This window comes from Mastigoproctus giganteus, chromosome 13, assembly GCF_048544385.1.
Source record: "Mastigoproctus giganteus isolate SK-2022 chromosome 13, ASM4854438v1, whole genome shotgun sequence".
Taxonomy (NCBI): domain Eukaryota; kingdom Metazoa; phylum Arthropoda; class Arachnida; order Uropygi; family Thelyphonidae; genus Mastigoproctus; species Mastigoproctus giganteus.
The window spans coordinates 139,362,785-139,390,483 of NC_143587.1; the positions used below are offsets into that span (position 1 = coordinate 139,362,785).

The window sequence follows — 27,699 nt, forward strand, 5'->3', positions numbered from 1 at the left end:
TTTGTGTTTACAAGAAATGGCAGTCGAACGCAGAATCACCCCAACCAAATGCAACATGACAGGAATGAAGAGAAGATTCTGAAAATGTATTTATGTTTTTTATATCAGTGAAGGGGAAACACATTTCACCATAATAACGCAAAAACCAACACAATTCCAGCTATCGGTATGCAATTAGATCGAGTTTACTACCAGTTTATAACAGATTCCACTAGCAGAAACGCAACTGGATTTTTATTGTTTTATGGTAGTAACCCCTAGAAATGTGAGGTGTTAATAGTGTATCTTTGCCTTTATGGTGTTGTTTATTCAGTTGCTACATGCGCGCAGCTTTGTTTATGCGTATCAAGCGTGCCTCCTCGTTTTGTAATTGTGCTTTATTCCCTAAAAATGAGTAAAATACTTAATTAAAAGGTGTGAAATTGAAGCGTCCTGGTGAAGACACTGCAGATTCAGAGAGAAAAAGAAAAGCAATTATCCATAAACAGAGGCGGACTGAGTCAAAAATTCTTACCCGGGAATATTTATAGTGGCCTCATACTATGGTTTATGGCCAAAATCACTCCGGCCCACCGGGGTTTCCCCGGCAAGGCTTATGGCCAGTCCGCCTCTGTCGATAGAGAAAAAATATGAAATTGTGAAACGCTTTGAGCGAAATGAAAGATCATGTGATATTGCACGTGCTACAGGCCTAAATGAGGCAACGGCAAAAAGCACATGACAATTGCAAACTTGACAGAAGGTCTCAGCTCAATTGAAAAAGGCTTAAAAATTTTAGAAAACAGACTACAACGAAGAATGCGTTATAGCTACAAAGCAAGGAATAAAAAAATTATTAGCTTGCTATGGAGAAATTCTGCGTGAAAAAAAGAAGGCGCTGTGTCGTCAGACGAATTTGTTAGATTTTATGAAGTCATCGACATCGAAATAACTTTTTTACGTAAGTCATTTATTTTTTTAATACATATTTTGTATTAATATGTATAAATAACTGCAATTTTATTAAATATTTTTCTTCTAAACTAGTGTTTTTGTTAGTCCTTGGTCCCAATTAAACAAAATTTGTATGTATTTATATGCAAAGTTGTACCCCGACTTACGCGAATTCGACTTAAGCGATTTTCGTCGGACCCACCTATCGCGTAACTTCGGGGTATTACTGTATATATTTTTGGAAAGAATTTATATGACAGATTTAAACATCATATATCAGTTTTCATTATTTCTGACATTAATTCCATGATTAATTACAAATATACATGTACTAATTTTAATTGGCAATGATTGTTTTAACATTTTGAAAAACTTTCTTTTGGGAAGTTTAATAGCCTGAACATATTGATATAAAATATAAAAGGTAAACCTTATCAACTGAAACAGCATCCCAGTCAAACTTGAGCAGTATCCGGTAAACGTATGTAATGTTTACTGTCATTAGAATCAAAGGTAATAGTTTAATTTCACCATATTATTTGATTTCTCAAAAAAAAAAAAGAAAACAGTAAATATTCAAAAATTCTCAGTGATTTTTGGCCTCCCTAACTACAAGAATAAGCCTAACCCTTGAATTTCTGTTAATTCATTTCTGGAAATCACTGAAGAAGACACCCCATATTTCTGAAATAATTTTCCCATATAAAATTATATAATGGGACTGTATTGTGTTGTCCCCCACCCATTTCACTTCTTAAATGATTTATTACCCCAGGGGCTCACATCTGATGAGTATGGGCTTGGCAAACCCAGGGTCCTGAGCTAGATATCATCATTCTTCTACTTCTCTCTCTCTCTCAGGATAATTTGGAAATTTTTATTTATTTATTTATTTTTTGGCTGGTGCAGCATATAAGCCTCAGGCTTCCTTAAACCATACGGCTAATAATAATAAACATTGTATGATTGCACTTGTACTATGTACATACTATATACATTTCATATATATAATTATAACCTTGCACCCTTAACAAGATGAATTAAAATTCATATTAATATAAAAGGATAAAATACAAATAATTAAAAACAGGATCAAATTATTGTAAGTGTATGTGTAAGTGTGTACACACACAACTAAACTCAAATATCTGATGCCACCTTTGGGCAATTGGGTTTTTTTAGTGCATTCCAAATGCACTAAAAAAACAGTATACAACTATACTGCATGCATACAGTATAGTTGTACAGCTCTAAAATTCCTTAAGATATGGAGAACCAAATTTTCTCAAAGGACTTAATTTATTTTAAATTAATTTTTATTAAACTTAAAATACTTCACAAATTGTTCCATAGAATATATTTCATATGTATAGCAAAATGTCAATTTTTCTGTTTTGAGATTTTTCCCTTGTATTTTCAGTACAGGTCTGGTATCACGTTGCACGACTTTTCTCATTACTATTAACTCTACTTAATTCGGAATGGCTGTATCGGAAGGACCCTTTTTTGCTCAAACGTTTTGATTTTTTAGTTTAGACATGGTGCCTAAAACAAATTTGTCATAAGTAAATAAATAAGTAAGTAAATCAAAAAATCACGTCTTTAGTATTGATCAATTTCAGTCTGTCTATCTCTATTCCCCCCCCCCCCCTCTTTCCATATCACCTGAATATTATCCATTATGAATTTTACTTTGGCATGACTTGCAATTTTTTCTACAGACCTCAAAAGGCACCATGTTTAATTATAACTACCATATTTATGCAAGTTTCCTTTTTTGTGCGATATTATTTATGCGCTATTTATAGATACAAACTATTTTCTTATATCTATAATGTACTTTTAATTTCTGAGATGTTTGGCCCTGGCATGATCTTATTTTTCTTTTTGTCGCTTAAACTAAAATTTTCATTCAGGAATCTTAAATTTCATTTTTTACAGGTGTAATTAATATTGATAATTTAGGAAGTCATAGCGTAACTTTAGATGTCATGCCCCTTACTGGTGGATTTTTGCCCTTGCCTACAGTTCGGCTTTCTAAGTATATACCTGGAGATCAGGTTAAAGGATATAAAGGTATGTATATGTGAATTGCATGTAACAGTGTTTTTTATTATTTTGTTGTTTATATGTATGCATGAGAGAGAGAGAGAGAGAGAGAGAGAGAGAGACAAATATTGTTTCCAGCAGTTGTCAAAAATATCTGCTTAAAAATAATGATTATAAAACTTTGTATGAACTAAAGGGAATTATAGCATGCAGGTGTATACAAAATTCAAAAAACAAACAACACTACTCTGTGTGTAAAATAATATATATTTTTTAATTAAATAAAGATTAACTGCTCAAAGAGCATACAAATTTTGGCATAAATAAACTAAGTTAAATTTATAATTTAACTTAGTTTATAATTTTAAGTTTATAATATATTTTGTTTTAAGTTTTTTTCTGACATGCCTCTGCAGCAATATAGGGAGTTAGTCTGAAATAAGACATGTTTGATTTTTTACTTTAGACATGGTGCCTAAAACAAATTTGTCATAAATGGGTAAGTAAATCAAAAAATCACGTCTTTAGTATTGATCAATTTCAATCTGTCTACACTACCCCCCCCTTCCCATATCACCTGAATATTATCCATTATAAATTTTACCTTGGCATGACTTGCCATTTTTTTCTGCAGACCCCAAAAGGGACCATGTTTAATTATAACTACCATATATATGCAATTTTACTTTTTTTGTTGAGAAAATTTGAGTCTCCATATCTTAGGAAATTTTAGAGCTGTACAACTATACTGTATGCATTAAAATAAATGCATTTGGAATGCACTAAAAAACCCAATTGCCCAAAGCATATGAAATTAAAAAATACGAACATAAAAGTTAAGCAGATGGGCTGAGAGGTGGCAAATGAAGTTTAACATTGACAAATGCAAAGTACTACATATAGGAAGCAGTAACCCCAGAGTAATGTGTCAACTCTGTGGTACTACACTGACTGGGGTGAAGATTGAAAAGGATCTGGGAGTAATTGTGCAAGCAGATATGAAGTTTTCTGAGCAGTGCAAACGGTCTGCAAGAGTAGCTCATAGTGTATTGTCAATGATATACAGGAATTTTTCTAGCAGGGATAAGGAGGTGATTATCCCCTTGTATAAGGCGATGGTCAGGCCACACCTTGAGTACTGTATACAGGTCTGGAGGCCTCATTTTAAGAAGGATGTAGAGCTATTGGAACAAGTACAGAGAAGGGCAACAAGATTAGTGAATGGAACAAAGGGTTGCTCTTATGAAGAAAGGCTTAAGTTTTGCAGATTACAGTGTTGGAGACTAAGCACCTGTGAGGTGATCTGATTGAGGTGTATAAAGCCTTGAATGGTTTGAGCATGTTCAATCTGATGGGATTCTTCCTCTTGCTCAGAATAATCACTTGAGAGGGCATAAATTCAAATTGAGAAAGACAGTTGTAGGATAGATGTCAGGAAGTTTGCCTTTAGCCAGCGAGTAGTTGATTGGTGGAACAGACTTCCATCTTTTGTTGTGGAAGTTGATAGCCTAAATAAATTTAAGGCTGAGCTGGACCGAATATTTGGAACGAATGGAGGGGTGAAATTTGGAACGAATGGGTGGGGTGAAATTGGATTTTTGGCTGATGCTGCATAAGCTTGCTTTCTTGCATCGTGTGCCTCTACTAATGGTAATGTCTGCTGCCTGTTGTGACCAGGGCTGTAACAAAGAAATTCTTTCCTTTACTTCTTAAATATAAAATTACATAGACTAAATTTCAGACAAAAATTAACTGGAAAAAAAAAAAAGTTTATAGATAAAGTGTAAAAACAATTTATAAGTAAATTTATCATTTTAAGAGGATAAAATTTAGACATTTTGATCAGGCTTCTTTTTTTTTCCTTTTTTTTTTTTTTTTTTTTATGTTCTTTTATAGCAAAGTTTGGTGTTAGTCTGAAATAGAACTTACATGTATGAATATGATTGTAACAAAGGAAAGAAATTCATTCCTTTGTTACTGCCTGGATTGGATGCATATAGCCTAGGAGTCAGAGCAAGAAGCAGATATGTAAGTTTTATTTTGGACTAGCATTAGTAGAGGCATATGATGCAAGAAAGCAAGCTTTAGCAGCATCAGCCAAAAAAAAATGCCCCCATTTCACACCTCCATTCGTTCCAAATACCTGTCCAACTCAGCCTTAAATTTATTTAAGCTATCAACTTCCAAAACAAAGGATGGAAGTCTGTTCCACCAATCAGCTACCCGCTGGCTAAAGGCAAACTTCTGCACACCTATCCTACATCTGTCTTTCCTCAATATGAATTTATGCCCTCTCAGGTGATTATTCTGAGCAATAGGAAGAATCCCATCACCATTGAGCATGCTCAACCCATTCAAGGCTTTATACACCTCAATCAAATCACCTCGCAGGTGCCTAGTCTCCAGACACCGTAATTTGCAAAACTTAAGCCATTCTTCGTAAGAGCAACCCTTTCTTCCATTCACTAATCTTGTAGCCCTTCTCTGTACTCGTTCCAGTAGCTCTGCATCCTTCTTTAAATGAGGCCTCCAGACCTGTACACAGTACTCAAGATGTGGCCTGACCATTGCCTTATACAAGGGAATAATCACCTCCTTATTCCTGTATATCATTGACAAGTCACCATGAGCTACTCTTGCAGACCATCTACACTGCTCAGAAAACTTCATATCTGCCTGGACAATTACCCCCAGGTCCTTTTCATTCTCTACCACTGTCAGTGTAGTACCACAGAGTTGATACGTTACTCTGGGGTTACTGCTTCCCATATGTAGTACTTTACATTTGTCAATGTTAAACTTCATTTGCCACCTCTCAGCCCATCTGCTCAACCTTTCCATATCCTGTTGCAGCAGCATAGTGTCAGTAGTGTCCTTAACAACCCTGCCAACCTTCATATCGTCTGCAAACTTGTACATTAAGCTTGATATACCATCATCAATATCATTTATAAATACAGAAAACAACAATGGACCCAACACTGAACCATGAGGGACTCCACTATTAACATTAGTCCACGATGAGAAGTGTCCATTGATTACCACTCTGTCTTTTCCCACTCAACCATCCTTGGTGCCTCCATAGCCAGGTGGGAAGGAGCAGCAGTGCGTAGCACACGCTTCCTGATTAGACCGGGGTTCGATCCCGTCACCACCAAATACGGAGGATTCAGAAAGGTCAGGGAATGACCACCGCATATTCCCAGAGCAATATGGCCTTAGTTGCTAATGCTCCTAAAAAAAAAAAAAAAACTCAACCATCCCTTTATCCATAGCAGCAATTTGCCTCCAATGCCACACTGCTCCAATTTGTGCAGCAGTCTTCCATGTGCAACAGTGTCAAAAGCCTTTCTAAGATCCAAATATTTGATATCTAAGTTATTCCCTGCAGCATCCAGTTCCTTTGTGACCACATAATAGTATCCAATCAAATTGGTCAGGCAAGTCTTTCCTTAAAAAACCATGCTGTGTCCGAGCTATAACTGCAGTCTTGTCTAGATGATCCTGCAGTGCTTCTTTAACCAGTGCCTCCATTATTTCCCCCTTCTCTTTCCCCCTTCCTCTTCCTCTCTTTTGAGCTATGCTTTACAGGAAGGTTGAAAAAGCTATCCAGAATGAAGCATATGCCCATTATAATTTTACCTATTTGCTCGTTTTTCTAAAATATTCAGTTTAAAATTTCAAGTCTAATATTAGATCTGGGCTGGATGAAAGGAAAGAATTTCCTTATTTGCAGCTTATTCGGACACACAGACTGAGTTTGTCAGAACAGGCAGTAAGCACCATTTCTAGCTAAAAGATATGTAATTTTGCTTAGAAATTTGAGCGTTATTAAAGATGAGCATGAGAGCAGTACACTCTTTTTGTGAGAAATAATGCAAGACTGATTTTTAGAAGGATTCAGGTTGACCAAGTTTTTTTCACATCAATGAAGAATTTCCTGGTAATCAGCATTTCAAGAATTAGTGATGCATTTAGGGTGCTGTAATCAGAACTGTGGATAGGATTTCCATTCATTAATGTACAAGAGGAGAGAAGTAGAAGAAAGAATTAAACCTTGGGGAACACCAGCATTAGCTGAGGTAGAGAGTCATCTACAATTATCCACAGTGAGCAGTCAGAGAGAAAACTGATACCCAATTGCAAAAAACTATCAGACATCAATTGAGAGCTTGTTTAGAAAACCACTATACCATACACTTGATCAAAAGTTTTGGAAATGTCAAGAGCAACTTATTGAGTTTCACCAATCTTTTCTGTTGAATTGTCCAAAGATGAGTAACGTAAGCCGATATATCATCACTGTATTGACTCTAATAGAATCCATATTGGTGATCATTGATCAGATAGAAAGTTTTTAAATAGGTTAAGAGTTGGTACTTGATAGATTTCCCCATAAGAAAAGAGTCTAAAAAGGCAACACAGAACAGGAGCAAGCTTAAGAACACAAGTATTGAAAACAAGTGGAGAAATGTCACTGAAAGATCAGGAGACTTCATAGGAATCAAGATTATTTAGAATTCTTCTAATGTTTTCTTGTGTCCAAAGACCACAGGGCATTTAGTGGAATTTGTTTGGCAGGTGATTTACAAAGCTGATTTCCAGATGACTTACAAAGATCATGGATGCAAGAGTTAGAGTAAAAATAAAGGTCTTATGTAGAGAATGTAGCAGAGGTTGAAATCTAGATGGAAAGAAGTTTCTGCCAATAGCTTTGGCCAGGAATCAAAAAGACTCTACTACCATTTTGAACAGCCTTATCACATTTATTATAAAATCAAAATTTAGATAAAGGATAAGATTTTTGGTGGAATGAGCAATAAAGGATTTCATTCCTACAACAATAATTTCACTCCCGTGATCTTAGCAAACATTAAGATCATGAAATTTAAAACTGTAATCCACTCGAGGACAGAGAACAGAAATCATGCAGGTCATCCCATTTCAGATTCATGTGCTAAGAATGACTTAGATGGCATGTGCTAAGAATGACTGGATCTAACCAGGTATAGCCTTCATAACCTCAAAAGACATGACCCATACTGTATAATAGAGAAGCAGAGATGCTGGAGCTTTGTTCTGAAGACTAAACATGGTTTCCTTCACTTCTTGCATGCTGTAAGCAAAGTGGTGATGTTTCTACCACCTATTATTGCCTGGTAACACAGAGGATCAGCCATTCTTCTATGGCCTGTGATCCATCCTTGGCGGTCCAGCTTACACAGTGATTGCAAAGAGGAAGTTGTTCTTGCTTGGCTCCGCATAGGACACTGTCATGTGACACACTCCTTTTTGCTGAGGGCTGATGACCCTCCTATGTGCGAGCAATGCTACACCATTTTATGCATTCAATATATTTTATGTGATTGTACCAGTTTTAGAAATGCTCGTTTTACCACTTTTATCCATCAGACTGAGCCATATACACTCAGTCAGATTTGATTTTAAATAACAATGACAGTGTGTCAGCAGTTGTTAAATTTTTAAAATTGATTAATATATATACACTCATATGAAATATACAATTTGCTTTTATCATTGTTCTGATTTTATTTATTGATATGTCTTTATATATATGCACTTTTCAACGAAGTAACCTTTTTAAAAGTTACCAGTCTTATCTTTTTATATTTTAACCTTTTCATGGTACACTATAACCTTGCTGTTTTTGCACCACAAAAATCAAAATCAAATCAAATCATTCTTCTATGATGTGAATACCATATCTCAATTCTTGCACACATTGGTTCACACCTTGGTGATCACTTACAATATATTAGGTGCAGTGTTTTGACCTTGCACATAAAGATATACCCAGGGTTAACAGTTCCATCATCATGAAGATGCAAACAGAGAATTTGGCTATTTCATAATGGCCAGACTTTGAAAAAATTCAATCCACTGGGCTCACAAATAAAATCCGAATTTGACTTCCATCAGAATTTAGACAACAAATGTAACCATAGCTGCAAAACACAACAAACCTTAGGAACCACACACACACACACACACACACACAGGCAATTTTATGTTTTGCAGGCTGAAAAACTCCCTCTGCCTGAGATTGGCTAACTGAATCCTTGATTGAAGAGGACTTTTGAAATTCCTTCAGTTGTTGACAGGAATTGACACCACATCTCTGAAAATGAGTGGCAAATAGTGATATCTAAGCTGCTATGGAGGACACCAGCAATATACAGTAAAATTTCATTAATTTAAAACTGAAAGTGCCAAAATATGTGAAATTTGCATCCTACAATAAAACTGAATTCTGATGAATTTGTGAATGCATAAAGAATTTTAAATTCCATTTGAAATTTACATTGATGTCACTGTAATATATCTATTATTATTAGTACTGGAAAATGATATCAACTTAAAATACTTCACTGCCCATCTCCTCCAAAAATTTACCTAGTTCTTCCCCGAATTTATTTCAACTATCCATTTCCACAAAACGTATGGAAGTTCATTCCAGTGATTAACAACCTACTGGCTAAAAGCAACTTCTACACATTTATCCTGCAGCCATCCTTCCTCACATCTGGAAACTAGTCTACAGATGCTGCAATTTTCAGAACTGAAGCCTTTCTTGTTAAGAGCATCCTTTTGCTCCCTTCATCAATCTCATTGCCCTTCTCTGCAGTCATTGCAGTGGATCTACAACTTTCCTAAAATAAGGCCTTCAGACCTGTATGCAGTACTCAAGATGTGACCAAACCATTACTTTATACAATGAGATAATCACCTCCTTATCCCTGCTAGCAAAATTCCTGTATATCATTAACAAAAAGGCTGTCTACACTGCTCAGAGAACTTCATATCTGACTGCATAATTAGCTGCAGGTCTTTTTCATTTTCCACTACCCTGAGTACAGTACTACGTAGTATGTGCATTAATCTGGAATTACTGCTACCCATATATAATACCATGCATTTGTCAGTGTCAAACTTCAACTGCCATTTCTCATCCTATCTGCCTAATTTTTCTAAATCTTGTGCCCCTCGACGTGGGGACCTCCCAGTGATGCTGCTGGCCTTCAAAATTAGCATCACTGGGATCTAATGCCCCATACCTTGGTTCCAGGGTTACATTATTGGAATTCGGGTGTGCAGCCGTGTGCCGCGACCTGTGGAAACTCGGAAAGGGGGATCCTGATGGTTGGGGACCCAGCCTTAATAAATAAAAAAAAAAGAAAAAAAAGTAAACTGCAGCTGTTATCAACCCACTGCAGGATGGAAGCCTCCTCAGCAATTCATGTTGCTGAGGAGGCTTCTGCCAACCCAGTGCGGGTTGGCAGATCAACCGTATTTAGCAGTCAGGGGCTTGAACCACGGTCTACTCAAGAAGCGTGTGCTACTGCACTCCTACTCCTGACCACTCAGCTATGGAGGCCTATTATATACTCAGCCTTAATACACTGCTTCAACAAGATGGGTTGTCCAAGACCAGCCCATCTGGGATCAATCAGTGGGTGGTTCTTACTGCTAGTGTCAACTGCGTTCCAATAAGTCTCCCTCCCTTTGATCCTGGGACGGGATCAAGGCTTATTTGAAACGTGGGTCCTTTGAAACTTATTTGAAATGATGCTCCTAAGCAAACTTGCTGTCCCCATTTGTGTATGCAGTACCTTCTATTTCACAAGTGGGTATCCCTTTGTAGGCTCCGTGGTGGGTGAGGTACTTAGAGCATCTGAAATGTTTATTTTACTCCTATGAGTAATTTAAATCCTCTTTCTTCTGGCACCCCAACAAGGCCCCTACCTAATCGAAATAATAACACGAAAAACACCTCCATAAAAAAAGAGCCAGAACAGAGGATACACCACCCTCAGTGACACCATTCTTGCTCATTCTCCATTCCACTGGAGAGCAGTCAGTCAAGAAGATGTCACCCTTCTTCGTCCAGAAAGGATTAGAAGGGTTGCAGAATCACCAAAATCCTTAAAACAGTTGCATTCTAGTGACCTTTTGGTCGAAGCTTCAACTGCAAAACAAGCGGAAAATATCCTGAAATCTACATCCATAGAGGAATGCCTATCACTGTAAACCCCCCATAAAATTCTGAATTCTTCACGAGGTGTCATATCAGAGTGGGACCTTCATATATCAGAAGAAGAGATTTGCTCTGAATTGAAAGACCAAGGAGTGACAACTGTTAAGAGAATATCCATACAAAAGGATGGGAATCTTGTCCCAACCAGAGTTCTCATCCTAACATTCAATACCTCACGGCCTCAAGTTCCATCAAGGCAGGATACTTCAACTGCCCAATGAGGATTTACATTCCAAACCTACTGAGGTGTTTTAGATGCCAAAAATACGGCCACTCAGAAACAGCTTGTCATGGTAACCCTGCCTGTGCTCGATCAGGTGCTAAAGACCACGAGATCAAAGAATGTTCAGGTTCAAAACCAACCTGTATAAATTGCCAAGAAGAACACCCGTTACTCTAGAGCATGCCAACAGTTGAAGGATGAAAAAGAAATTAAAAACAGAGCTGAATATCTCCTACCCAGAGGCCACTAGAAAATGTTTCCAACCAGTAAATGGCACGAAACCTTCATACACCCAGAAGGTTTCTGTGAAGTGAACTATCGGTACAAAAACTGAGATCACTATACCACCAAGAGAGTCATTCATGCCGATTGCTTGCTATTTATTGCATTCACAAAAGCCCAACCAAAAAACAGTCAGCTGCCCTCCTATATCCGTACTTCCTAGTGTTGCACCACTACCAAAACCAAGTGTAAGAAAAGAAAAGCCAAAAAGATCAGAAGAGCCACCCATAATACCAGAAACAGTGGATGTAGAGGATAAGGAGGTACCAGACAAAATTAGTCTTGGAAAAGATAAATCCAAGACTGACAAAAGTAAGTCCTCAGCACATCAGAAGCCACCTGAATGGAGCTACCAAGTCAAAATTAACGCTAAATTCGCCGGAATCCACGATAATTCCATTGTAGGAATTATCGTGGATTCTGGCCAAATACTGATGACATCAAGACCCTCCTGCAGAAGCACGAAGCATTCTACTTTTGTTTGCAAGAGGCTTACCTAAAGGCAAATGATGACCCCTACCATGCATAACGTGACTTTTTGTCGTAAGGATAGAATTGCAGGTGGTCCTGCTCGTGGAGGAGTGACTATCCTTGTGGGCAACCACATCCTGGTTCGGCCCCTCTGTAGCCAGGTGGGCAGGAGCAGCAGTGCATAGCACATGCTTCTTGATTAGACCGGGGTTCGAGCCCGTGACCACCAAATACGGAGGATGCGGAAAGGTCAGGGAATGACCACCGCATATCCCCGGAGCAATATAGCCTTAGTTGCTAATGCTCCTAAAAAAAACCAAATAACAACAACACCCCAGTTCAGCCTGTGCTACTTACAACCAGCATAGAGGCTGTTGCAATTCATGGTTTTTGTTAATCATGTGCCCTATATATTTGCCACCATGGGACTAACATCTCCCAGGAAGACCTTGATAATCTTGTAATGCAGTTGTTTCTCCTCAGGGATTTAAATTTTTTTAATTTAATGGATGTTAATTCTACCTGTACGTTTTCTGCCATTGATCTTTCTATCTGTGCCCCTTCTCTACTCCCTTCATTAACTTGGGAAGTGGAGGAGAATCCATATGGAAGTGATCACTTCCCTATGATAACCTGCTTACACAGTGGGAGACAGTGTCTTCCTTTCAGGTTGCCACAGTGGAAGACTGATCAGGCTGACTTGAATGCCTTCCAACATTAGGCAAATTTTGACCACATGCCATCACTTGGGAACCTATCAATGATGCAGTCACTTACATCACAGAAAATACCTTCCAAGCAGCTGCCAATGTCATTCTGAAAACATCCACCTGGTTTTCACCTTTTCCCAAACCATGGTGGAATTCACAATGCACAGCAACAAAAAAAGCTCAAAACAACAAAGCTTGGGGGATATTCTGCTGATATCCTACCACAGTCAATCTGATAGCCTTTAAAAAGACACAAGCCAAAGCACACTACACATTTGCTGTCGGAGTCAAAAGGAATCATGGATCTGTTTTACATCATCTATTACCCAGTCTAACAGCACTAAGGGGGTCTGGGATAAAATCAGGAAAATGAAGGGAAAATATACATCTCACCCTTCATCGATCCTACGATATTATGGATGCACTATTGCAGGGCCATCTGCAATATGTTCTGCAATCTGTTCCCAGAGTTCCTGGTCCTCAAACATAAAAGAGAAAAACAGACACTAAATTTCACACTAAAGGGCCTTTTTCCTTACAATGTGCCTTTCACTACACAGGAACTAAAAAGAGCTCTCTCCCTTTCTAAGGCAAGTGCTGTTGGACCAGATGACATCCATTATGAAATGCTTAAGCATCTTTCTCCAACATCTAGAGATTGCCTGCTCTTTCTATATAACAGAATCTATATTGAAGAACAATTTCCAGATTCCTGATGCATGGCAATTGTTTTTGCCTTTGCAAAGCCAGGAAAGGATCCTAAAATCCCTACTAATTATCTGTGCAAAATCCTGGAGAGAATGTTTAATTTTCGTTTAATATGGTATTTAGAATCAAACGACCTTCTCTCCAACATCCAGTTCAGCTTCCGAAAAAACCGGTCCTCTGGACCATCTTATTAGACTGGAAACATCCATCTGGGATACTTTCCTAAAACGAGAACATTTGGTGTCTACATACTTTGACATGGAGAAAGTGTATGGCACAACGTGGATATTTGTCATCTTAAAAGATTTGCATAACCTCAGTCTTAGAGGGCATCACCCTATTTTTATTAAAAACTTTTTAGCCAATCGGTCTTTCATATAAAAAAAATTCATATAAATGTCACGCTTTTTTGCCATCAAAGTAAATTCCATCACAGAACAACTTCATCCAATGGTAAATAGTGCACTCTATGTTGATGACTTTAGCATATTTTGTCAGTCGTGCAACATGAGGATGAGTGAAAGAACTGCAACAAGCTATTAATCATCTTAATTCCTGGTCACTTGCTAATGGATCCAGGACAAGCCCACTCTCTCATCTTTTGGTGTGGATGAGATCTATCCAGTTATATTAAAGGCGGCAGCAAAGGAAGTAAGCAAACCCTAAGACATAATTATGAGAGATTCCTTGGACTCGGGAGGTCTCCATGGACTGGAGGTGTGCAAATGTATCACCAATTCACAAAGTGGGTTAAAATGGTGACACAAGTAACTACAGACCTGTTAGTTTAACTTGTGATCTGTGGAAAATAATGGAATCACTGGTTAAAGAAGCATTGCAGGATCATCTAGACAAGACTGCAGTAATAGTTAAGACACAGCATGGGTGTGTTAAAGGGAGGTCTTGTCTGACCAATTTGATTGGATACTATGATGTGGTCGCAAAGGAACTGAATGCCAAAAATAATTTTGATATCATATTCTTGTATTTCAGGAAAGCTTTTGATGCTGTTGCACATGGAGGACTGCTGTACAAATTGGAGAGGTATGGCATTAAGGGTAAGTTGCTACAATGGATAAAGGGATGGTTGAGTGGGAGACTACAGAGTGGTAATCAATGTACTTTTCATGGGCAAATGTTATTAGCGTAGTTCCCCAGGGTTTGGTGTTGGGTCCACTGTTGTTTTGTATATTTATCAATGATATTGATGAAGATATATCAGGTTTAATGTCCAAGTTTGCAGATGATACAAAGATTGGCAGGGTTGTTAATGACAGTAAAGACAGTATGCTACTCCAGCTGGATCTAGATAAGTTGAGAAAATGGGCTGAGAAGTGGCGAACGAAGTTTAACATTGACAAATGCAAAGTACTGCATATGGGTAGCATAACCAAAGAGAAACGTACTAACTGTGTGGCACTACACTCAGGGACGTGGAAAGTGAAAAAGACCTGGGGGTAATTGTGCAGTCAAATATGAAGTTCTCTGAGCAGTGCAGACGAGCTGCCAGGGCAGGTCATGAAGTCTTGTCAATGATATATAGGAATTTTGCTAGCAGGGACAGGGAGATGATTATTCCGTTATACAAGGCAATGATCAGACCACACCTAGAGTACTGTGTTCAGGTCTGGAGGCCTCATTTAGGAAGGAGGTAGAGTTGCTAGAATGAGTACAAAGAAGGGCAACAAGATTGGTGAGGGGAACAAAGGGGTGCTCTTACCAAGAAAGGCTTAAGTTCTGCAAACTGCAGTGCCTGGAGTGTAGGTATCTGCAAGGTGAAAGGCCTTGAATGGCTTGAGCAAGCTGAATGCTAATGGGATCCTTCCTCTTGCTCAGATTAAGAATTTGAGAGGACACAGATTCAAATTGAGGAAAGAGAGTTGTAGAATACATGTGCGGAAATTTGCCTTTAGCCAGCAGGTAGTTGATTGGTGGAACAGACTTCCATCTTTTTCTGTGGTGGAAGTTGATAGCCTAAATAAATTTAAGGCTGAGCTGGACAGGCATTTGGAATGATTGGAGGGGTGAAATGGGAAGGGTTTTTTTTTGGCTGATGCTGCATAAGCTTGGTTACTTGCATTGTATGCGTATGCTAATGCTAGATAGCAATCATCGGCAGACTTGCCTTTTCTGTAACAATATTGATTATTTGTGGACATTTGATTCTCATCATATTTAATCATTATAAAACTAGTGCATATTCATTCATATGTCTTTGCTATCACAAACAACAAGGCTATGGTATTTTAAGAACCCGTTCCACTGGGTCACTTCTCTGGACTTTTAATTATCAATTTCAAAATGGCCACTCTCTATGCATGAGAGAAGGCACCCAACTCCAAACATCTTTTAAACACAGTGGTGTATTCGCGCCAGAACATTCCGACCCGAATACACCACTGTGTTTAACGTTCCGGTACTTTTTTCTAAATGTCATAATAGAAAATAATTAAATTTATACACCTAATATTATGAAACAATGGCATAATCAAAGGGGACGGAGGGAAAAATAATATATATTTTATCCATTGCTACTAAAAATATATATTAATAGTAATCTTTAAAATTAATAGATTTCTTTAGAAATTTATATAAAAACAAAAATATAAATTTCACAATGAAACTTGAACGTTTCTTATTAAAGTACAATGTGTTAGATAGAGAGATCCAATGAATGAAATATACTGTAATGCCTGTGAACGCTGTATTTTTATTCGCCATGAGTTGAATGCTAGAACTGGTTGTTCTATGAACTGTGAGTGTGAAGTCTAGTTCAGTTACTGTACAGTTGATGTGATGTGCTCATATAGTCTTCTGGAGAACGGTGAAGAGGATTTTTTTTTTTTTTTTTTATTCAGTATTTTTTATATTACAGTAACCCCCCCCTCCTATTCCTGGTATCCGTATTTGCGGTTTCGCATATTCGCGGTCGCTGATTTAATATAAAATGAAACCTAAAAAAAAATTTGAATTTTAAAGCGCCGTGAACATTTTCCGCCATAAAAAACACATGGGCGTGGCTAAAATTATCTTTCCGGTCAAAACAGTGCTCAGTGGGTGGGGGGAAAGGGGTGACAAAATCCCGGTGTGGATGTTTCTCGCTACGCCTTGTTCAGTATGTGTTATGCGCTTGTCATGGAAGGTTTCGTCGTTTGCTTTTAATTTATATGCTTATAAATTGAATAAATTTATCAATTTATAAATTGATATGCTTACAAAAGTGATAAATTTACCGTTTTGCAGGGTAAAACAGACTTTTTCGAGTGTGTTAACGGAAGAAAGTGACTTTATTGTGGACAAGTTCTTTCTAACCCGTAGAAAAATATGGCTACGAATAACAAGGGAAATGTGAAAAGATCAAAGAAGGTGATGACATTAGCGAATAAAATTGAGTTATTAGACAAAATTTCTAATGGAAAGTGTCTCCTCAGTGGCAAAACATAAAATCAGTGAGTCAACGGTACGATCAATCTAGAAATCGTAAGAAAAAATGCGCCGCAGTATCCTTGAAAATGCGCTAATTGCTTCAAAAATTTGCTCTGTAACTCGATATTAAATTAGAAAAAAACGGAAAAGGCTTTAAATCTGCAGATAGAAGACTGAACTCAAAATAAAATTCCGTTAAGTTCACTCATCATTCGTGAAAAGGCAAAACTCCTTTATCAACACTTTAGCAAAACAGGTGATAGCACTGGCAGGATAAGTTTTTTAGTTAGCAAAGGCGCTGGTTTGAAAGATTTGTTTGAAATTTCTAATAAATATTACATTTAATATTAAATTGTTTTTTATTTTCATTTCGATGCCATATGCTTGCATTTCAATATGTACTGTCTATGTACATAGTCATATTATGAAGATACATATAATGCATACATAGACAAAATTTTAGACTAGTTTTTCTTATATATTTCATACTTTGGAACGGAACCCCTTTATTACTATGGGAGCCATAACTCAGTATTCGCATTTTTGGTATTCACGGCATTTCTCAGGAACGTAACCCCCGCGAATAGCGGGGGTTTACTGTATTTTGATATATTATTTTATACTGAACGGTAATTTTTATATTATTTTGGAGTTCTTGTTTTCGTTTTTTACTTTTCTGATTTTTTTTAATTTTTTGTCTTTGTTTTTTACTTTTGAAATTTTTATTTAATAGTTATAAATCCTAACCTTTGACTTATTTTTTTTGCAAATGAAAAAAGCATAGGTAACCATTTGTACTTAATTGACGAGTGTTCCGGTACTTTTTTTTAGCAATACACCTCTGGTTAAACCTCTGGATCTTTATAAATAGATCATGTCTTATTTGTTATATCCTTTTCAATACCTTAACCTCGATGAGATCAAGGCCAGGCAATCAGCCATCCACAGCCTGCATAATGGCACTATATATCTCATCCAAAGAAAAGGGAGGTCTTGTCTGACCAATTTGATTGGATACTGTGATGTGGTCACAAAGGAACTGAATGCCAAAAATAATTTTGATATCATATTCTTGTATTTCAGGATAACTTTTGATGTTGTTGCACATGGAAGACTGCTGTACAAATTGGAGAGGTATGGCATTAAGGGTAAGTTGCTACAATGGATAAAGGGATGGTTGAGTGGGAGATGACAGAGAGTGGTAATCAATGTATTTTCATGGGCAAATGTTATTAGTGGAGTTCCCCAGGGTTTGGTGTTGGGTCCACTGTTGTTTTGTATATTTGTCAGTGATATTGATGAAGGTATATCAGGTTTAACATCCAAGTTTGCAGATGATACAAAGGATGGCAGGGTTGTTAATGACAGTAAAGACAGTATGCTACTCCAGCTGAATCTAGATAAGTTGGGAAAATGGGCTGAGAAGTGGCGACTGAAGTTTAACATTTAAAAATGCAAAGTACTGCATATGGGTAGCATAACCAAAGATAAACGTACTAACTGTGTGACACTACACTCAGGGAAGTGGAAAGTGAAAAAGACCTGGGGGTAATTGTGCAGTCAAATATGAAGTTCTCTGAGCAGTGCAGACGAGCTGCCAGGGCAGGTCATGAAGTCTTGTCAAAATTATATAGGAATTTTGCTAGCAGGGACAGGGAGATGATTATTCCGTTATACAAGGCAATGATCAGACCACACCTAGAGTACTGTGTTCAGGTCTGGAGGCCTCATTTAGGAAGGAGGTAGAGTTGCTAGAATGAGTACAAAGAAAGACAACAAGATTGGTGAGGGGAACAAAGGGGTGCTCTTACCAAGAAAGGCTTAAGTTCTGCAAATTGCAGCGCCTGGAGAGTAGGCACCTGTAAGGTGATCTGATTGAGGTGTATAAGGTGTTGAATGGGTTGAGCAAGCTGAATGCTGATGGGATTCTTCCTCTTGCTCAGACTAAGAACCTAAGGGAGCACAGTTTCAAATTGAGGAAAGATAGTTGTAGAATAGATGTGCGGAAATTTGCCTTTAGCCAGCGGGTAGTTGATTGGTGGAACATGCTTCCATCTTTTGTTGTGGAAACTAATAGCCTAAAATATAGCCAACTTATCTAGTTGGCCAACTAGCCTAATAGCCAACTTATCTAGCCTAAATACTATTAGGAAACTAATAGCCTTAAAAAAAACCCCATGAATTAGGGTTGATTTTGAAAGTGTCTGCAATTCTGCCCAGATACGATAGGAGGGAGTATATGATGAGAGCCTTATCAATCAATTCGGCCCGGGAAAGATTGTGCAAGGCTCAAGGGGTAGAATTTTTTTCAGCCTGGTCTGTACTTGTTAACAGGAGAGACTGCTTCTACAGGGATGGGATACACTTAAATAGAAAGGGTGCAAGAATATTTGCTGATGCTATCGAGGCAGTGTTAGGTTGGTCGGAAAACTGCTAGCTTGGTGGGATACAAGGACTAATAGATTAACAGTAGCCACTGGCAGAGGTGAAAGTGATTGTTGCACTGCTTCTATTGGAATGAGCAGAAGCCTGGAAAACAAGATGCAGGATATTTCAGACACTGCTGGGAGTCATTGCGGTACAAGTAAACACATGGGTTGTGTTAGGGTAGCTAAGAATAGGAACAGGTGCATGTATACTTGCGTGTACACCAATGCTAGGAGTTTGGTAAATAAATTTGATGAATTTGAGGTATTGCTCAAAGCATCAAAGCCGGATATTGTTGGGATATCAGAGACGTGGTGTCACACAGATATAGGGAATGCAGAACTGGAATTTGGGGAGTACAACGTCTACAGAGAGGATAGACAGGATAGGAAGGGAGGAGGGGTTATGCTATTAGTTAAGAAACACATAAAATCCAAGGAAGTGAAGCCAGTCGACATCGCTGGACAGTGCAGTGTCAAGTCAGTTTGGTGACATAAGCATTGGGAGATTAAAATTGAGAGTAGAAGTGTGCTATAGGCCTAATGACTCTGATGAGTATAATAAAAAACTGTACAGGGAAATAGAGTGGGTCAGTAAATCAGAGAGTCTTATAATGGGGGATTTTAATTTCCCAGATATTGACTGGAATTTGTGGGTTGGTCACTCACACACTAGCAAGGCTTTTGGGAATTTATTGGATGATTGTTTTCTACATCAGCATGTTCGGGAGGCAACTAGAGGGAGTAATACTCTTGATTTGATTATCAGTAGTGATTCTTCATGCATTAAGAATCTGCAGATAAAGGAACCACTAGGTGGCAGTGATCACAGTGTGCTGAAGTGGGATTTACTCAAAGAGCTAACTACCATCAGAGATAAAGGGAAGGGTTATTGCTTTCGTAAAGGCAACTACAATGGTCTGAGGCAGTATTTAAACTCTATACAGTGGGACCAACTGATGATGTTACCAACAGCAAATTCAAAATGAGAAGCATTCAAAGAACTTATCTTGGAAGCTACTAGGCTTTCATACCAACTAAGAAATATTGTTCAAGGTTTAGGCATAAATGGATGTCAGATGAACTAATGAGACATATGGCAGAGAAGAAAAATGCATTGGATACATACAAATTAACCTGTGACACAGAAACCTGTGATAGATATAAGTTGATCTGTTACAAAGGAGGTTAGGCAGGCGAAGGCAGATTACGAGAAATCTTTGGCAAGAGATGCAAAGAAAAATAGCAAAGAGTACTTTACTTATGTAAAATCTAGAAGGAAGGGGATGAATCAGATTGGTCCACTTGATATCGGTGGTTCAACTGTTGATGATCCTGCTCAGGTAGCTAACAAACTAAATGAATATTTTGCATCAACATTGACACATGAGGAGTTATTCAGCAAGGGAAATACCAGAGGTGCATTCAACTCTGGCAGTAAGCTAGATAATCTTGTAATAACTGAGAGTAAAGTGGAGGAGAGATTGTTGAAGATAAACACAAGAAAGGCACCTGGGGTGTATGGGATCTATCCAGTTATATTAAAGGAGGCAGCAAAGGAAGTAAGCAAACCCTTAGCCATAATTATGAGAGCTTCCTTGGACTCAGGGGAGGTACCCATAGACTGGAAATGTGCAAATGTGACCCCAATTCACAAAGGAGGATCAAAGGCTGACACAAGTAATTATAGACCTGTGAGTTTAACTTCTGTTCCAGGAAAATTAATGGAGGCACTGGTTAAAGAAGCACTGCAGGATCATCTAGACAAGACTTCAGTTATAGCTCGGACACAGCATGGTTTTGTTAAGGGGAAGTCTTGCCTGACCAATTTGATTGGATACTATGATGCAGTCACAAAAGAACTGGATGCAGGGAATAACTTTGATATTATATACTTGGATCTTAGAAAGGCTTTTGATACTGTTGCACATGGAAGACTGCTGCACAAATTGGAGCAGTGTGGCATTGTAGGCAAATTGCTGCAATGGATAAAGTGGTGGTTGAGGGGGAGAAGACAGAGAGTGGTAATTAATGGACACTGCTCATCATGGACTAATGTTATTAGTGGAGTCCCTCAGGGTTCAATGTTGAGTCCATTATTGTTTTCTGTATTTATAAATAATATTGATGATGGTATATCAAGCTTAATGTCCAATTTTGCAGCCGATACAAAGGTTGGCAGGGTTATTAAGGACACTACTGACGGTATGCTGCTGCAACAGGATCTGGAAAGGTTGAGCAGATGGGCAATGAGGTGGCAAATGAAGTTTAACATTGACAAATGTAAAGTACTACACATGGGAAACAGCAACCCCAGAGCAACGTATCAACTCTGGTACTACACTGACAGTGGTAGAGAATAAAAAGGACCTGGGGGTTATTGTGCAGGCAGATATGAAGTTCTCTGAGCAGTGCAGACGGGCTGCAGGAGTAGCTCATGGTGTCTTGTCAACGATATACAGGAATTTTTCTAGCAGGGATAAAGAGGTGATTATTCCCTTGTATAAGGCAATGGTCGGGCCACACCTTGAGTACTGTATACAGGTCTGGAGGCCTCATTTCAAGAAGAATGTAGAGCTGCTGGAATGAGTAGAGAGAAGGGCAACGAGATTAGTGAATGGAACAAAGGGTTGCTCTTACGAAGAAAGGCTTAAGTTTTGCAAATTACAGTGTCTGGAGACTAGGCACCGGCGAGGTGATCTGATAGAGGTGTATAAAGCTTTGAATGGTTTGAGCATGCTCAATGCTGATGGGATTCTTCCTCTTGCTCAGATTTATCACCTGAGAGGGCATAAATTCAAATTGAGGAAAGACAGATGTATGATAGATGTGCAAATTTGCCTTTAGCCAGCGGATAGTTGGTTGGTGGAACAGACTTCCATCCCTTGTCGTGGAAGTTGATAGCCTAAATAACTTTAATGCTCAGCTGGACAGATATTTCAAACGAACAGAGGGGTGAAGTGGAGTTTTTTGTTTTGTTTTATTTAGCATTTGCACTAATGCTAATGCTAAATAAATTTAATGCTGAGCTGGACAGGCATTTGGAACAAATGGGAGGGTGTTTTGTTGTTGTTTTTTGGCTGATGCTGCATAAGCTTGCTTTCTTGCATTGTATGCCCCTACTAATGCTAATGCTAACTCAGCATCCCTTATTTCTGGTGACACCACATATCCGATATCCTTACAATGTCTGCAATATGTGCAAGTATATTTGCACCTGTTATTCTTATCTTAATTACCCTAACACCTTGCTTTCCAGGTTGCTGCATGTTCCAATAGAAGCAGTGCAAAAATCACTTTCACCTCTGCCTTTGGCTCTAGTCAATCTATTAAGTCTGTATATCCCCCCATGCTAGCAATTTTCCAACCCACCAACCCTGCCATGATAGCATTAGCAAATATACTTGAACCCAGTCTATTTAAATGTATCCCATCCCTGTAAAACCAGCCTCTCCTGTTAAAAAGTACAGACTATGTTAAGAAAAATTCTACCCCGTGATCCTTGCACAGTCTCTTCAGGGCCAATTTTATTGACAAGGCTCTAAGCATATACTCCCTTTTATCGTGGGAAAATATTGAGCAGAATTCTCCGCACTTTCAACCTAAATTAAAACCTTTTCCTAACATTGCCCTGTATTTGTTAAATAGGTCCTCAGATCTCCTACTCTTAATATCATTGAAACCAACATGTGCAACAATATCACCTTGCCCAAATTTGTATTATTTTTCAAATATGCATATCCATTATTTTTTCTAGCTACCAGCCTACTGAATTTAATGATGTGTACTGAAATGCCGATATTAGGTGGCTTCTGCATGTTCACTTTTAATTCTAGATATAGAGGATGTAGGTTTGCAGTTTGTGCTGAGGTGACATTAACATATTACTTGGTGGGAAGAGTAATGTTGCTCACCATGTTAAGTATACAAAACATATTCTTGACACCATTTGTCAAGAAGAAAAAATTAATACAAAATTGGAAGCGGGGGGCAGTTGTTGGGTTTTTTTTTTTGGGCATCATAAGTTTTAACAGGTATTTTCACATACATTTTTTGGCCGATGCTGGTAAGCATTACATCATTTTGCAATTCTAATATTAATATTTGTCTTTTAATGATGATTTAACTTTTAATATCTTAATTTCAGTTATTGTGGGTTTTTTTTTTTTTGTAAAACTAGCATATACAGGTATGCATTTGGGTAACGCTAAACTCAGAAGAGTTGATAATGAAAATTGTGGTTAATTGTACAGACTAACGTAGTTCCTCCGGGCAGTGTGTAGACAGGCTGCTAGGACAGCTCATATAATGATATCCCATTTTATAAACCAATGGCTAGGCCAAATCTTGAATGCCACATAAGCAGAGGTTCTCAACCTTGTTGTTAATGTACCACATTAAAAATTAAATGCTATTGTACCACCACCACCACAGTAATATACTATAAAACTTAGAAATCAGTATGAATAAAAAGCATTATTTTTCACCTATTTATTCATTGTAACCTTAGTTCTTTTTATAACATAAAATTCTGTTATAGCAATATCAATAATCAGTTATTGGCCATTAGGAACATAACTGTTGGCCATTCTTATCTTCATATTGATCACTGATGGACAGGACAACATCAAAATTAAACAGGGAAAACATTTGATAAATACAATTGAGTAAGACTACAAAAGAATTCCTGAATAGCAAATTTCACAAATGGTAAGGATAACATCAAGCAGGGAACCTTACAAAGATGTCTGTTCTTCTGTACCATCATGTTACCAGCAAAAATTTCTTGAGTTGGAATAGAATTTAAGATGGCTGAACCAGGTATAAGTTAACCTGTTCACCATCTCCAAGTTTATACAAAGGGTACTAAGAAAGTTTTGCAATACAGCTTTGTTTATTTAATTTTTTCAAAGTAATTTCCTTTACATTCAATACACCTCTCCATCCTCCGAAACCAATCTTTAAACCAGTTCTGCCAAGTTTCACTAGGGAGTAAAGCACACTCGTTGTCCCAAGTCCGTAGAAGGTCCTCATCACTGGAAAACCGCCTCCCTTTTAACTTCATTTTCACATGCGGGAACAGTGCAAAGTCGCAGGGAGCAAGGTCTGGACTGTAGGGAGGGTGCTCGAGAAGTTTCAGTCCTGTCGTGGTCAAATATTCGGTGCAGGCTTTGGCGCGGTGAGCTGCAGCATTATCGTGATGGTGGTTTCAGGTGTCCATTCTTGACTTTGGCCGCAGGTTCTTTATAGATCCAATGACTTTAGGCAGGCATTGTTCAGTATACCACTTAGCTGTGACTGTCTTCTGCGTCTCCAAAACGACACGTTCCACAATTCCACTCGATTTGAAAAATACAGCTATCATTTTCTTCTTTACAGATCGGGATTTTCTGACAATTACGGGTGTGTCGTCATCATCAAAGATCCAAACTTTGTTTTGAGCCTTGGTCGGCAGATCGTAATAGTACAGCCAAGTCTCGTCACCTGTCACGATGTTGTTCACATACCGAGATTGTCCCTTATCAAACTTTTTTAACATCTCCCGGCACCAAGTCACACGTCGTGTCATCTGCTCTTCAGTCAGTTGATGCGGCACCCAGAGAGAACAAAGTTTCTTCACGTGCAAATGATCTTGCAGAATTGACCGAATTGCTGGTGCATTTAGGCTCAAAGTATCCTCTATCTGTTGGTAGGTCACTCGCCTGTTTTCGTCAAGCATTTTCCTCACAGCAGTAACGTTTTCCTCCGTAACTGACGTTCGTGGCCTTCCCGGCCTCTCAGAATCCTCCAGAGTGAAATTTCCCCTTTGGAATTCTCTATACCACCTGAATATCGTTGTACGATGTGGACAATCATCATCTAATGCAAGAGTCATTTCTTCTAAGCACTGGTCTATGGTTAAACCATGCACAAAATTATACCGCAAAACTGTCCTTATCTCATTTCGTGACCACAGTGCCATCGCAAGCACTTTACACTCTCACTACTAATGAATAGCTGAGCCCATCGACTTGGCGCGGCGGCTACTATGCACGTATGAACATGTCTCAATATGCAGCAGCAAGCAGCTTCCTGTGATTCATTGTTGCGTCATATTGCAAAACTGCAAAACTTTCCTAGTACCCTTTGTATAAATGGCTGACTTTAACATGACGCCTAAGAGATAATCTGTGTTGAAAAGAAATGTATGGCTGATCTGAGTAATTCTTTCGACTTTGATCAAGGGCATATTCAGTACTAAATGCACCCAGTCTTGACAGATATTCAAGCACACTTTTTTTTTCTTTTTTTTTTTTTTTCAAACAAGACTGCTGATTTTACTTTTATATTAACCCCAGGGACTCGCATCTGGTGAGTATGGGCTTGCCACACCCAGGGTCCTGAGCCAGATATCATCATTCTTCTCTTTCTTGGTGATTCCCTTCTTCCCTTCTACTTCTGACTCGTGTTCTCTCTCTCTCTCTCTCTCTCTCTCTCTCTCTCTCTCTCACACACACACACACACACACACACACACACACACAGGGTAATTCAGAAATATTTTTTGGCTGGTGCAGCATAAGCCTCAGGCTTCCTTGCACCATATAGCAAATAATAATAATTATTATTATTAGGCTTGCTTAAATTGTTGATACTTATGTAAATGTTTTTATGTATTTGTAATTATTATTTTTATTTATTTTTTTTTTTTTCTTATGGATTTGCATACCATCTCTCACAATTAGGTGTACCGCAGGTTGAGAACCTATGATATGACATACAGGTTTGGAGACTTAATTTCAGGAAGAACAGAAATTTGTCACAATTAGGTGTACTGCAGGTTGAGAACCTATGACATGACGTACAGGTTTGGAAACTTAATTTCAGGAAGAACAGAAATCTGTTGAAAAGCATGCACAGAAGAGCAACAAGATCAGTTGAGACACAAAAGCATATTATTGTTACCAAGAAAGACTTCAGTTTTGTAAATTGCAACTTCTGGAAACTAGGCATCTATTTAAACTCAAGGTGTTTAAGACTTTAAATGGGATAAGTAAACTGAATGCTAATGGCATCTTTACTCTTTCTCAGGCAACACTCAAGGGCCTTAAAAGAATGATTGCAGAATAGACTTTTGTAAGTTTGCCTTCAGATCACAAAATAACAGTCATGTTGGAATAAATTCAAAATTAAATAAAGAAAACATTTAATAAATAATATTGAGTAGGACCTTGTTGTGAATGTAGAAAGTCTAAACAAACTTGGACAAATTATTAAAAGGACAGAAAAATGTAGTGGGTAAAAGGTTTGTTGTCTAATGCTGTTATAAGCTTGCTTTCTTGCATCATTTTGCCAATAACAGTAATAACTGAACTGTTTATCTTACTATCATCAGAGACAGTTTGTTGATTGATAACAGTGTTACTGCATTTAACAACATGAGTAAACTAAATGCATGTAAATATATATTCCACCAGATATATTCTGTCCGATATAGTATGTTCCAAATCATAACTAGTTGCTTCTCAAGGTATATATGAAATAGTCTGATTTTAAGGAATAGTTTAACATTGAAGTTTAAGAAATGTTCTTTGTTCATTATTGATTTGAAGAACATTAACTAATGTAGCATTTTATTTTTAGACTCTGGTAAACAAGGAGAAAATAGTGTGGCTCGTTCAGAATGCTTTGATTCTGGTCAGGTATATAGCTGGAGTCGAGCAATGCAAGTCCATGTTCTTCCTTCTACTTCAAACGTTGAAATGTTGGGTTCTTGATCTTATCATTTTGATTATATGTCAGTGAATAAAACTTACGGTTATTAATTGTTAAAATCAAGAAATAACACTTTTGTAAATAATTCTGCCTTATTTGAACAGTTTTTCCTCCAGGTAATCAAATGCTTACTGTAAATTTGTGAGATGTAGCCAAGTGCTCAAATTGTCGTGATATTTATAAACATGCTGATTATGTACTTGTAATATGATCCATATATATATATATGGTTACTGTTAAATTGCTTCTTTTTTTTTTTTTTTTTTTTTTTCTGACAGATTTTCAGTTGCCAAGAAAAAAAGTTTTTTTTTTTTTTTTATTATACAAAACATTTTTAAAATTTGTATCATAAACTAGTTTGTATAATAAAAAAATATGATATATAATTATAATAATTATATACCATAATTTTTGTAAATAATAGTAATTATTATATGCCATATAGTTGTAGTTTCTTTATTATTTTAATATATAATATTACTTCATATCTTTCTGTTATCAAACCATGTAAAAGCCCTTCAAATAATTTTCACTTCAAGCATGTTACTGTCATTTAATAAAACTGCTTTTCAAACTTGTGAACTAAATGAATGTGTACTCTAGGTGGACAGGTAAGGAGAACAAATAAGTATCTCAATTAGAAATGTGCAGTGCATAATT

At 37.6% G+C, this 27,699-nt stretch overlaps 1 protein-coding gene across 1 annotated transcript in view; it reads left to right on the forward strand.

The window, feature by feature from the left end:
* Positions 1 to 27,190, forward strand: part of SIDL (SIDL trafficking protein particle complex subunit 10) — a 322,468-nt gene extending 295,278 nt beyond the window's left edge. Inside the window, exons 20-21 of the mRNA XM_090388069.1 lie at positions 2,875 to 3,009; positions 26,908 to 27,190. Of these exons, the coding sequence (XP_090244195.1) occupies positions 2,875 to 3,009; positions 26,908 to 27,041 (269 nt within the window). The 3' untranslated portion in view covers positions 27,042 to 27,190. The remainder of the gene's footprint in view (positions 1 to 2,874; positions 3,010 to 26,907) is intronic.
* The last annotated feature ends 509 nt before the right edge of the window (positions 27,191 to 27,699 follow it).